Source organism: Asparagus officinalis, chromosome 1 (assembly GCF_001876935.1).
Source record: "Asparagus officinalis chromosome 1, Aspof.V1, whole genome shotgun sequence".
Classification (NCBI taxonomy): Eukaryota; Viridiplantae; Streptophyta; class Magnoliopsida; order Asparagales; family Asparagaceae; genus Asparagus; species Asparagus officinalis.
Genome location: NC_033794.1, coordinates 80795077 through 80809598, shown reverse-complemented (window position 1 = coordinate 80809598; position 14522 = coordinate 80795077). Strand labels below are relative to the sequence as shown.

At 38.1% G+C, this 14522-nt stretch overlaps 1 protein-coding gene across 1 annotated transcript in view; it reads right to left on the bottom strand.

Moving 5' to 3' along the window:
- The window catches only part of LOC109836468 (HEAT repeat-containing protein 5B), a 50885-nt gene extending 40426 nt beyond the window's left edge, over positions 1-10459 (bottom strand). The window contains exons 1-10 of the mRNA XM_020404369.1: positions 10102-10459; positions 7527-7734; positions 7342-7448; positions 5455-5691; positions 5213-5302; positions 5044-5131; positions 3869-3933; positions 2567-2671; positions 948-1037; positions 779-859 (exon numbers count right to left, since the gene is read on the bottom strand). Coding sequence (XP_020259958.1) covers positions 779-859; positions 948-1037; positions 2567-2671; positions 3869-3933; positions 5044-5131; positions 5213-5302; positions 5455-5691; positions 7342-7448; positions 7527-7734; positions 10102-10269 — 1239 coding nt within the window. The 5' untranslated portion in view covers positions 10270-10459. The remainder of the gene's footprint in view (positions 1-778; positions 860-947; positions 1038-2566; positions 2672-3868; positions 3934-5043; positions 5132-5212; positions 5303-5454; positions 5692-7341; positions 7449-7526; positions 7735-10101) is intronic.

The window sequence follows — 14522 nt, the reverse complement described above, 5'->3', positions numbered from 1 at the left end:
TTAGAATATTTCAACCATGAAAAGCTAAGCCCTAAATTTTTCTCGATAAATGATTAGCTACAAAAGGATTTTTTTTTTTTTTTAGTAAACGTGTCACAGCTAAGGAGAGATTCATTTTTTAGGGTACTCCCAGGAACAGATCTAGTGGAGACGAGGTGGGGCCTGTAGCTCAGAGGATTAGAGCATGTAGCTACGAACCACGGTGTCGGGAGTTCAAATCTCTCCTCGCCCACAATCAGCCCAAAAGGGAAGGACCTCTTCTCTATCTAATAAATGAGGAGTCCGTTTGGAAATCATCCGCCTCGCGCCACCCCCCGAGTATATGATTCAACAGGAATAACAGGAATCACACATAGGTAGATTGATAGAAACCTCTAGTAAAATACTCACCAGTATCCATAACCCAGCAGATAAAGTACATTACATAGTCTGTTTTAGGGATTGGCGACTTACCCATTCAATAACTTTGGCACTGGACTTTCCTAAAATGGGTACTATCGGCGATTCTTATTTGTACAAATGGTACTTTGAACTTGGAACGAGCATGAAGAAATTTGTTCCTATTAGATTAGAAGATCGTAATTTGATCCGCATATGTTTGGTAAAAAGAATAATCCAATCACTAAACAGAGAAAAGGGGAAACAGGTTAAGAAACACCAATTTGGAACCGTACAAGCAGTGGTTGAAGTACAGTAATTATGGTTAACACTCCCAATATTACATGAAGAAACAACAAAGTTAGAAGAAACAAAAAATAAGCCAGAATATTATTATTACCTCTCCCAATATTTTCAAAAGATATGAGAGGATACGCAATGTAGCAACACCCACTGATGGACTATAATTACCAGATTCTAGCTGCAACACACAAGATAAAAAAATTATGTTCATATTTTTGAAAACTAAATTTAAAAAAAAAAGCAACTGACATGAGATTACAACTGACCTGTCTTGCCATTACGATCAAAAAGCCTCTTTGAGTTGGCTCAGTCATCTGATCAGTTATGCCCACACGAAGAATGTACAGAACACATGCCTTCAAACATGAAGGGAGTTGAGTTGTCAGTGGCAAAACAAGGACATAGATATACTACCAGAAGTCATATCCATATGGAAATGTTATACTAATATTCATATCCTACTGCGTGCAGTACAAATTTCAGAAATACAAAACCAATAAAAATCACATTATATGTTACAGAAAGTTAAAAGAACAAAGTTATACTCAAGCAGATTAACCAAGTCTAAGAAGCATGTATTATTTATTAGGTAGTGCATGATGAAAGGGAGGGTATGTTCTATTATTAAAAAATCATTCATTTTTCAACCACTTTTGAACCATTTGAGACGCAGTCGAAAGGGTATCAGAATACATGAGTATTTTATTTATTTTTTTATAGGCAATCATTTTAGTGCTGGGAGATGAATAGTGTTGATCATCAAATTACCATCCATTGCGATGATGCACCATCAGATTTCAGGCTGCTGTTTCACTAGATATAGAAGGGAACTTCCATACGAACACTTTACCATAGTTGCACAGTACACAGTATGTAGCGGGTCACGGTACGAGTTCGGGTACGCAATTGGGCACTTAGAAAATTTGGATTCGTTAGGGGGTAGCTTGCTTCGGTACGCAAATTTTTTTCATATAAAATACTTAAATACTTCTTTTTGATGAATTTCATTTCTTTGTTCTGATTTTTTTTCACAGAGCTCGTTTTAGGATCATGGTTTTGTTTTATATTTAATTAATTTGTTTTACATTTAATTAACATGCGTTTTAAGTTACAGTAAAATCATCAGCTCATACACTCTATTATGTGTCTCCCTTCACTTAATTGCACACATTGCATTGCGTCTTGCGCACGTTCACTTAAAGAGACTTTGCATCTATCATACTTGTAGGTGGTACACTAATTTTGGGGAACCGGTTTGTGCATTGGAGGGAATCAGTTCGCAAATGTACCGGAAATTGTTTTGCAGGAACTGTATGACGGTTTGAGAGGGATCTGGGGAATCGCGCAACGATGCACTTTACCCAAACCCACACTCACACCCCCAAGGCCCTCCTTCCCAATACATGGACATACACACACCTTTTACATAAATCAAATGATTTTAAAAAACAAATACTTATATTTTCCATTTTCGTAAAATAAGACCTTGAGGTTTGCGTCTTAAAACCACCATACCTACCACAAAAAGCTTGCATCTAACCCTAAAAAAGTGATATAAAAAAAGAACTCTGATTTCACTAATTTAGAAGTTCCTCCGGTTTTAAAGACCACCAAGAAAAGCTTCAAAAAACGAAAAATTATCAACCTAAAATTGACATATATGCGAGCATCTATATGTTTATGTATGTATCTTCGCATGTGCATACATGGATGCAACTTTTACAGGATGATACTTATCAAATTTTGTTTCTAAGGGTCAACATCCACACAAATATTGCACAGGATACCTTGAAGATCAATCAATAGTTATTTAAGATATGAATCCAGAGTCATAGCACTTCCAACTTTACATTTTTAAAAAATAAAATAACAAGAGAAAAGTTACCAGTGCATGCACATCCATAGAAGCATTCCCCTGAAGCATATCCAAGGTCAGTGACGAAAAGTTCTGTAGTTCACTATCTGGGAGATGATACTTGAGCCGGATCACCTGCATCATATCAAATTTCAGTAGAAAGAATGAACTGTAACTACCAAGCAGATCTCTGATGTCCCAGCCACTACACTAACCTCCTAAAAAGGAGACTGAGAGATATATTTTTTATACTCTTTAACACTCTCCAGCACATTGAGCATTGAGCTCCTATAGGCTGAATTCTAGATTATGCACAGCAGTGTTTTCTTTTTCTCTTTGTCTGCTTAAAATATGCACCCAGCTGGATTTGGAGATGGATAATATTATTTTAATGGTTTTGCCAGGAAAAAAAAGGAAGTTATGGCAAGGGTTGAGTGATAAACTAGGGTATCAGAATAAAGAACTACAACAAACAAAAAATCAATAAGCAACATACCAGTCTTAGCTAACTAAGAACTCAAGATTCAGCAGCACAACACAAGACACAGTTGAGGATCACATGCAGCATTAACTTATTAACTTATCAAAGCAACAATTTCAAACAAAAAGATAAATCATTTTACATGTGAGGAAATGAGCCGGTGACACTATGTCCTGTCTGCACTTCAAACTTGGAAAGAAAACGAAATTCCACTTCCCAAAATTTTAAGTTGCGTAGAGACTTTGAAAGGAATTCATAGCAGGCCTTACTTGAAAGGAACAATGTGGTTCACACTAAAGTAAAAGTCAAGATCAAGAATTTGTTCTCCTCATTTACACATTTTCTTATTTTATGTGGAAATAGAAATGGCTGGTGTACAACAGGACAATGAATGTTGTACCAGATAATTGAAGAACCAACATTTTGGAAGAAACTGAATTTGGAAATTTTATTTTGGAGTAATTAATAATAAAGTCCAAGTCACAAAAGATAACTAAACTGCCCAGACAGCTTATGTTCTTTCAAAGGGATGAAAAAGAAATTATTTAAATACAAAAGGTTAAATATTTCAATGTTCTTTCTTAAATTGAATCCGAATTGCTGATATAAACAATGATAGGAAACTCTGGGAGGTGATTTCATAGGCAAAATTGAAAATTAAAGACTTCAAACTGAATTTACGGCCTAAACCAAATTTCATAGGAAACAGTGAAGATTTGTTACTATAAATTCCGATTATGTATTTCATAGTCAACAAAAGGAGTAAGGCAGTGACACAGTATAAAAACTTTAGTCAGTTTAGTGCTAGAAGCACTATACATGAAGTGACCTTGTTATTCAAGTATACCTACCTGTAGAAAAAACACCCATGATAATGTCAGTCCAATTCGCAGGCTCTTTGCACGCGTCCCACTTGCTGCAAGAAAATGAGATTTGCAATAGCAATATAAAATCTCATGAGTCAAAATTGTAAAGTTAACATCAGCTGTCTGGAAAGAACTACAAATTCTGTAAAAAAGAACACAATTTTGCACTTCAAATATGAAGATGTTAAATTACTACTTAAGCATGAACAAAGTTAACTAGATAGCATTGTTTGGTCACAATCAGATAGCTTAAGCTTTAGGTGAATTAGTTTCATAACATATTATTGGAGCGCCAAATTTCTTAAGGTTTTGTGTTCAGACCTCATCGTTGTTATTTGAAAATAAATTAGTTATCTACATTTGTCATAATTTTCGCATTGTGACTTCAGCAAGGAACGGGGCGATCCATTGGAAGTGGTGGCCAAATGGCTAAAACATAAGCGGGAGTGTTGAGTTAGCTCGGCATGCATTGTTAGCTCCAATCCAATAGCTCATGTTTTGGGTGAAATAGTTTTATGGCAATTACAATTAAAGTTGACATTAGTTATTTTCTTTCTAACCTTCAAGCAAATTCTCTAAAGGTTGCTTGTCAGGATAATAAAGGTGATATATATTGAGCGGGAACCTTGGTGCAACAGTAAGGTTGGTGCCTTGTGACTTGGATGTCACGGGTTAGAGTCTTGGAAACAGCCTCTCTGCATGCATACAGAGATAAGCCTGCATACATCTGACCCCCCTTGACCCTGCAACGATGGGAGCCTCGTGCACTTGGCCAACCTGTATATGTATCTATACATGTATGTATGTGTGTATGTAGAATAACAATCTTAAAGAATTTTGCAGGAAAACTCACAAAGGAAAATGGTCTTACTGATGTGCTTCAAAAGTCAACATAATGCATTTGGCACTACCAGTGATGATGCAGTATCAGGCTATCAGCTTTGCAAAGCACAAGTTTTAATAAAAAAAACAAAGATGACTGACATCTCACAAGAAACCATGAAAATTTGAATATCAAGAAGGAACATCCATAATCAAAATATCACACACACCATACGAGAAACACCAACATGGAGACTTACAATCATCAAATGAAAACTGAAAAGTCTTACCGAAGAACAAGTGTGTAATTTGTATCATTTCATACACGGATAACTTACCTCTAGTAAATGGCGATATTAAATGCTTTTGCAAACAGTCATCCAATTTCTTAGCAGCAGCAGGATGATTTTTTCCTTGTTGTTTTACCTTCAAGAAAAAGTATCCATAATTCATTTATAAAAGACAGGAAATAAGAATGCATGGTAGCTACTTTAAAAGCGTGTATACCTGTTCATCAGGATTCATTGCAAGAGCTAACAAAGCACCCAAGGCTTCAGCAAAGGCATCTCTAACAGATGAAACAGGATCTTCAAGAGCCTAATGAAATGTGATAGAGACAGAATGATAGACATGAATCAGATCTAAGAAAGATGCATCTCAAAAAATTAAAATACAACAAAGTGAATTTGAAAAGGTTGAAACAGAACTAAATTTTGCAGAGCTGAAGAAAGAATACACGAGAGATATACCTTTACACAATGAACAATGGAATTTTCAAGTTCTGTGATCCCTAGGCCAGGTCCACCAATGCTTCCTAATGTCTTCAAGCATCTAGCTGCAGCTATCCTTACAATAGGAGACTTGTCACTCGCACCTACTCGCATGATAATACGAAAAGCTTCAGAGTAAGCTGCAGAAGCACCACTACCCCCTGAACCTCCCAATGCATTCTCAAGCATCTGTAATGCATCTTGCCTTACAAAATCCTAAAGTTTTGGTGTAGCCATTGAAGGGAAATAAGTGAGATTAACATATTGACCAACAAGCCAACTCGCTCAACCACTGATGAGGTATGAAATACAGGGAAATAGTTAAACAAGCAAGATGTAAAAAGAAACAAGCAAGATGTAAAATGAGGAAGCATGCAATATACTCAAGATGTCCTTGAAAACATTACTGGCAACAGAATGGAACCAATAAAGATGCTTACTCGATTAGATGAGTGATATTCTAGGCAATTTACACTTTAAAAAAAATCAAACATCTTCACATGCAGAAAAGTACATGAAAAATCATTAAAACATGGCTTAAATAATAATTAAACATCAAATATATCATGTGTCTCTAGCATTGTTATACAACATATGAAATTTGTATTGGTCGTCAACAAGGATGAGTCCATGATTATTTGGCTAGGGGGCTCAGAGTCATGAATGAGCAAATATAGCTCTTGTTATCAATTAAAATCATTCCTTTCATTTTGTTGATTTCAAAAAGACTATCTGCCATAAATTGGCGATACAATGCTATAATCTAACTCAATTCAATTATCTCAACAAGTAAAGAAAACCCAATTTTGAAGCTAAGTATTTAAGAAAACTAATTTAGAAATTAATAAATCATGCAAATTTGAAAAAATTAGAGACTCTAATATTAATGTAAAAGCTAAGAAGTTTAAGAAAACTCAATTCAAATATCACAACAACAAATAATATAAAATCATTGAAAGGTAATAACTAAACTTCGGGTGAAGTTTCACATATTTATTAAAGTGGAGGCAAGAACATACATTTTAACAGACATATCAGGTAAATAGTAAATATTTTAACTATTTTATTTTGAGGGGGTATTTTCACTACTTTGTAATACATATAACTATTACATATTAAATTCTTATATATTAAATTAAGGGTTTTATTCGTATTAGTCACATAAATCTTTCATATTTTGAAATTAGTCTCTCAAATCATTAAAATTGCTATTATGTCCCTAGTTTTTGAAATTATTTGGAGATCTCTCAAATTATTGAAATTGCATTAGGTTCCCCATTTTTTATAAATTATTTCAAACTAACCCCTCTAATTGATACTCTGCTCTTGATAGGAGAGGATAATTTTCAAATAACTATGTAATAGCAATTTAATGATTTGAGGGGCCATTGTCCCTGCTACCCCCTTTAGGCTCGTCCCTGATCATTGTAGAGAGGAATGCATGTTAAACCAGAGCACTACCTAAAATCACTTCTATATAAGTATTAATTGGTAAAAGGTTTTTTAAATCTATCAACATGATCACAACTTCTGATATCCATATGATAAATTGCCTCGCTATATGCAGTTCTTTGATATGCTCACAACATTACTGCTGTAAATATCACACGAATATAAACATAAGTGAACTTCTCAAGCACTCATGGTCACAAACTAAAACCCAATTTCTCACATAACAAAAGAGATTTCAATACCATTGGGTTGGGGTAACACTCATTACATATAATTGTTAATTTCTTTGATATAAACATAAGTGAATTTTCCACGGAAGCCAACTCGAAATATTTGATCTTAGGTGCATTTTCCTCTGGGATATTATTGTTCGGGTGCGACCGGACTACTATCGATCAATTTTTGAAAATTTACCTCATGATACTTCATTAGTTTCGCTGCGATGTTGGCGGTTTCCACCAAACCAGAGGTAATCCTTCGTCCAAACAAGCGGTATAGCTCACCCAAACATTGTGCCGCACCTGCAAATGATACAACTATTACTGATGGAAGCTAAACTAATTATACAAAAAATTAACAAAAAATAAGAATTTCAATACCTGAACAAGAAAGTGGCTCGTTTCTTTTGCTATCAACGAGCCATCCCTGAAAAGTGCTCACTCGCGAGTAAATAGAAATCCCATCGCCCTTTGCTATCACTTTGCCCATTGCTAACGATGCCAACCTCCTAACAGGCCGACGAGCCCCTAAAATAAGCAAAGAGTATAAAGCATCCTCGCATTTCCTCTGTGATTGTTGTATAGCTTCCTGCAAGAAGCACATAAAATCATGAACAACAACAAACATTTAATCCCAAACTTATGGGATGGCTACGTGAATCTTATTTTTTCATTCAGTTCTATTATATATTTCAAAAAGCAGTCTAGGAGGGTCTTGAGAGCAACAAGGAGAGCATGTGCTACTCACGCGGATTGCACTGCATCAAAAAAGGGGTATATTGCTCACATAGGCATTTGTAACGAATGAAGAGAATGGTTCGGCCAAAATGGATCAGACCAAAACTCGATATCAAAGTCCGTCTTAGGCAAAGGGCGAGGATAGAATATTTAGTCTTCAAAAAGCCCTAACGCTCACGTTCCGCTTAAGTGTCCACCTAGGCTTCTAAGCACTAGGCACTTAGTCCAAGAGCCTAGAAGCGCCTAGAACTTTCTAAAACATTAGTTCAACTCTATGCTGTACGGATACAGGTGCGGGTGGATAGACACGGGTGTGGATACGAGACACGACAAAATTGTAAAAGTTAGGATATGGGGACGTGGCTATATATATACACATTAAAGTTAATAATCTGCATGAGATTGATATTGTTTTGCATTCACATGTTATGAGAACTAAAATCCTTATACAATTTTTATGATTCGTTTATTGAGTAGATTATAAATTGAAACACGACTCATTTTTTAACTAGATACCCAAATGACCCTTTAAAATCATACTTATGAATTAGGCATGTGCTAGAACGTATCAGTCCCGAGTCCAACGTGTAGCATAAATTTGAGGATAAGTGTACAAAATATGTTAAAGTGTATCACGAGTTTTTTAACCTAAAACTTGTGTTACATATTGAGTACACGTCTGAATAAATGTTTATATATATTCAAGAAGTGTCCAAGGAGTGTCCGACATGGACAAGGATACAAGAAGTGTCGGACAAGAATACGACAGCCTAGACGAAGTGTCCAGCTAACCTAGGTTCCACTACAGGTCATCGTCTTTGTTAAGTATTACCCTATCCTTCTTATTGCTTCCGATGAAGTTCTTTATGTCTACTCTAGTTCTGTTAGCCCCCATTAACTATAATCTTAGCACTTCTTCCAGCGGGTGCAATGAGCCATCTCATTCGTTGAGGAAGTTATTATCATATATTATTCTTAATTGCTTCCAATCAAGTTCTCCTAGATCTATCATAGTCCTCATGACACCCTAGCCCCCGTTAATTACAATCTTACCACTCTTTCTAAGTTGCTTGTTTAGTTATGAGTCATCTCCTTAGTCCTTACTTGCTTCCAACTAAGTACTTTCCGGTCTGTCATAGTCCTCTTTGACCCATTGACGGACACTCCATAGGAGTAATCTCCAACGAATGCACTCGAATATGCAACGCCCATGAATCATAAAACCCAGCGCAAATTAATTAGAAGAAAGAAGAAGTCATGGAAGTGAATCACTAGCCTTGGACTCATCCACGATGGCGGTGACAAGTTCCGAGAGGAGATCGAAGCAAAGGAGAGGATCAGGAGGCTGCTAAGGAAGCAGAGGCACCGATGGATTCCAGTTGAGCAACGAAAACGCCAAACCTCGAGATCAGAAGGCTAGCTACATCGCGTGGTTTCTTCATTGGATTTGGGATGGAGCAAGAGAAAACGAGATGTCACTCGCTCGATTAAGTGAGATTCATTGGATTTGGGATGGAGCGAGAGAAAACGAGATGTCACTCGCTCGATTAAGTGAGACTGTAGAGTGAAGAGATAGACGAGAAGAACCAGTTACCAGATTTGAGGGTTTCAGATCTCAGACCCCATGGGCTTGGCGAGGTTCTTGTAAAGGAAAATTAACACACGAGTCCTGAAACTTTATTAAGCCCTTAGGTCTAGACTTTTCGAGTTCTGATAGTTGGAACTTGCTTAGTTAACTGCTTAAAATTAGACTGGTATTCCGGTGCAAATGATGTATGCACAGCACAGAACTAAAGGCTCGTTTGCTTCATGGGTAAAGGGGGTTTAAAAAAAACTTAATTTTGATATCACAACACAATCAATAACCTTACAATAGGAAAACATAAATAAAACAGTTAAGAATTTCAATGCGTATGTAAATAACATGGATCCTAAAATGCATTCACAACACGTTTCTCCAAATGCATTCATAACTTTTGACGAACGCGCTCTACATTGAACATCTAAGTATCTTCACTACGAAAGAAAGAAATTAAAAAAAAAGACTAACTTGATAAAATATCATATATAAAACCTAAGCTCATCACTTTGCTCGCTTGAAATGCTTTAGTCTCATGCCTTTTGGATAGTCCCAAATTAACTTATCGAGCTTCTTAGAAAAGAAATTAAAAAGAAAAGGAAAGAAAGAACAACAACACAGTAGAAGTGAAGCACTGGCCTTGGGCTCGTCTTCGATGGCGACGACGAGTTCGGAGAGGAGATCGAAGCAGAGGAGGGGATCGGGAGGCTGCTGACGAGCGGAGGCGGCGATGGACTCGAGTTGCGCGACCAAGACGCCGAATCTCGAGAGCGGAACGCTGGCGACATCCCCGCGGGGTTTCTTCATCGGATTTGGGATCGAGGAGCGAGGAGCGAGGAGCGAGGAGCGAGACGAACCGGCGAGAGCTGAGATCTAGTGATCTTTTAGAGGGAGGCCCGCGGGCGTGGGGAGTTTTATTGAAACGGACGTGATACCGGAGCACGTTAGTGCCAGACCGACCTCATCGGCATCATGTTGTGGGTTTGGATTTTTCGGGTTCGGTTGATTTGCATTAGTTGGGCGGATTTGTTCTGTTATATGAATCCGAACATTCTTGAATTGTTGAATACAACTAGGAAAATTTGTTCATAAATCTGATATCCTTAAACTGGGATTAGAAATGGAATTTTCCTAGTATAGGGCTCTGAACTCTTGGATTGGATTTTACATTTTTGAGTAAAGTTCTTGGACTTTTTTGGTTTGGATTATTGGATTGATAGTTGAATTTTCGTACTAGAATTTAAGTTTATGGATAATTTTAATATGTTAAATGAATATTATCATCAAATATAATTAAAATTCATTTCAAGAAAGGCCCTCCTTTTTATTAAGGAATAACACAACAAAAGAAATTGTACGGAAATTAGAAGTTTGACACGCGCATGGATGTGAGCGCATGGATGTGAGGGGGAAAATATGAGTTAAAGCTTGTTATGGGGTACAACTGTTTCTAAATATATGATCTGATGAGTCGCCATCTCCATCCAGCCTGACAAGCCGACACCTCAGTGTCGACATGAGGAGCGGTGCTAATCGGCACGAGACATCCTGACCTCCCAGACGAGTCGACATCTCGATCGGCGAGAGAGATAGCCAGAGATCAGTTAGCAGTCCGACTCCGCCGACCAGACGAGTCGACATTCACCAATGTCGACACGAAAGGCGGTACCAGTCGACCCTCTTGTAGCAGGCAACTCGTCAAAAGCCAAGTCGACCCAGTCGAGTCGATACTCCTCCATGTCGACTCGAAAGGCGGGACGAGTCTTCACCCGACTCCATTCAGCCATCAATCCTTGATTCGCCACTCCTCTCAACGAGTCGACTCTCCTCCCGAGTCCCATCATGAGGGACATTGCTTCTCAGCGAAGCTAGAAGATAATTTTGCCAAAGCTTATTCATCCTGACAACAAGTCATACATGTCTACTCAAAGACCATGCGTCATCACGCCGCTTATCAGCCCACGTCCCATAGATCGCTCCTCAAATCGAGGCTGAAGTGATCTTCCTCCTGTCGCCAGCCGACACATGTAGAGCAAAGGATGACTCACCTTCCAGCTCACACTTTGTCACCGCTATTTGCATGGTCGAAGTGACCAATCTGCCATTGGCATCCTCTTTATATACAGATGTTATTCGTCATAACCAAAGGTTGGCAATCAAAACTCTCCTCCTGACCTAAATCTCAAAGATCATCATCTCTAATGCACATAGCATAAGAACACATAGTTCTATTACTCCACTCAGGCTCAAGTTCATCAACTGACTTGATCTTCGAAGGTACCACGGGGGAATCATCACCCCGCCCTCTCACGACCTTCTTCTGTGCAGAGCGTTCACTCTAACTCAGTGGTCAAGACATAAAGTCGAGCAAGGAAGCGATCCCCTCCATCATCCTTCATCACCCCGCGACCATCATCTTCTGGATTAATCGACCGTTTGATATTGAGCATCAACAGTTTGGCGCCCACTGTTGGGCCCTCTTTCTTTTTTAAGAGAACATGTCTAGTTTTGAAGATAGAGCTAAGCAATCTCGTCCTGAAGGACCTCATTAGAGCTATGCTACTCAAGCCCAGTTTGAATCAACAGCTCATATGATTCATCAATCTTTCCAAGAGCAATTTGCTACCTTCACTAGTGAGTTTCTCAGTCGGCCCCCCCAGCCGCAACAAGCAAATTTTGCACCCCATCGGTCAACTTGCCGATGTCTCCTTCCTCATCAGGAACTCACCGGCGAAAGTCCTACCATTAGAGCATCTGGATACGATCGAGTCACCAGACCGATTGCAAGCGTCTTCGGGAATAACAACCCCCTTTCATACGACCTTATGAATGTTCCATGTGAGAAGTTCAAGATGCCTCGCATAGAGGCATACAAGGGCGAGGGAGACCCCTCCGAGCATGTCCAGAATTACTATGATGTGATGAGTATGCTCCAAGCATCAGAAGCAATCCTCTATCGATGATTTCCTATCACTCTTTCAGGGAGTGCTGAGCTCTGGTGGAACACTCTCGAGAAGAGATCCATCAGAAACTTTCGACAACTTAGCCGAATGTTCATCCACTATTTCCTAGCTGACGCCAAGCGGGAGCTTCCCCCTCATGTGCTGATCCAAAATGAGTCAGTGACCAGAAGAGAGCATCTAGGCCTACTTCAAGAGATTCCAAGCTAAGAGGTTGGAAGTCGACGACCCAGAGAGTGCGATCGCCATGTTAGTACTCGTAGCCGGTCGGCAGAGCAATGCATTGACCGACTCTTTGGTTAAGAAGCCAGTCACCAATTATGAGCAATTGATGGTCAGAGCTTATGGATACATGGACATGAAAGATGCCCGAGCCTACAAGGTGGCAGCCAGGGCCACAGAGTCCTCTTCAACAGCGCCTTAGGCACTCTGGAGCAAGCCATTGATTCCTTATCAGAAATAAACCAAAGGTACAACCCTTTGGTCGACTCCCAAAGTCATCTCTCGGCCATAGGGGAAGGGAAGCCATAGTCAACTCTCCTCACAGTTGTAAGGACCATGAATTTTGATACTAGTTAAATAAATTTTCTGGTATTTTAAAAATAGTTAATATTTGTATTTTTCTTAATTTTCTAGAATTTTCTATAATTTAAAGTCCAAGTTTTATATTTATTTAAATGATATTATTATTTATAAATTAATTTTATGCGGTGAAAATTTCTAGAATTAATCTGTTGTATTATTGATACTATTACGTATTATTTTTAAATAATATGTTGTATTATTATTATTATTACATATTATTTTGTATAATACGTTGTATTATTATTTCATATTATTTTGTACAATTTGTTATATTATTATTACTTTTGTATATTATCTATCGTATTAGCACAACTGGTACATTTTATCGTGTAGATAATTATTTCATAATTATTTAATTTTAAATATAGGTAATTATATTTTTTTATTAATTATTCTTGTTTAATTGTGTAATTTCTTGTATTATTTCTACTGTTGTGTATTATCAGTTGTAATACTACAACTGGTACGTTTTAATGTATAAATAATTTTTACGTAATTATTTAATTTTTTCGTGATTATTATTATTTTTACATTAAATTTTAAAAAACCTAATATTCCTCTCTCTCTCCTATATATATATATTATAATATATATATATATATTATATATATTAATATATATCTATATATATATATATATTATTATTTATATATATTATTTTTTCTTTTTTTCTATCTTCTCCTTCTCCCAAACCCGCCACCAACATCTCCTATCTCCCTCTCTCAGATCCCACTCCGACCCACTCGTCCTCTCGCACCCTGAACCAATCCCCTACATCGCCGTCGCCTCCCCGCCAAGCCCGACCACCCCCCTGTCTCCTCCTCCCTCACTCGCCCCGTCTTCCCTCACCTCTTCGGCCGCCCCAACCACTAGCCAACCCGCACCACCGCCGCTGCCACGCCTATCTCGTTGTGCCGAACCTTCAACCACCGCCACCCCCCTCTTCTCTCTCTCTCTCTCTTCAGCCCCCTCCACCCGTGAAACCGCCACCCCTTGCCACGCCGACCACGTCATGACAGCCTCCCCTCTCCACCAAGATCAGCATCACCTCTGTAAAACCCCGTAAAATACAGTGAATGAAATTTTTTTTATTGTGAAACATAAGTTTATATCATAGGTGAATGTGATAACAAGTATTTGGGGATCAAACGAGTGTATTTATATGAGAAAGATCGAGTGATAAGACCTGTTAGACCCTAGAGGGGGGATGATTAGGGTCTTATGATAATCTAATCTGATTTTATGCCAATTAAAACTAATTAACAAGTTATCTTAGCAAGTATAAAATACAACAAGATATGTAAGCTAGGATAAGTGATATACACAAGGGTAAACAAAATAAACAAGATAGTGGATGATATAAATAATGAGCAATGGATAATGACGACAAGAAATATAATCATAAGAGAAGTGCGTCAAAGCAAACTCAAACACACGATATGATCACGGAGTTCGGACCTTCCGTCCTACGTCTCCGCTCCCCACTCCCGGGGAGAAATCCACTATCACAACCGA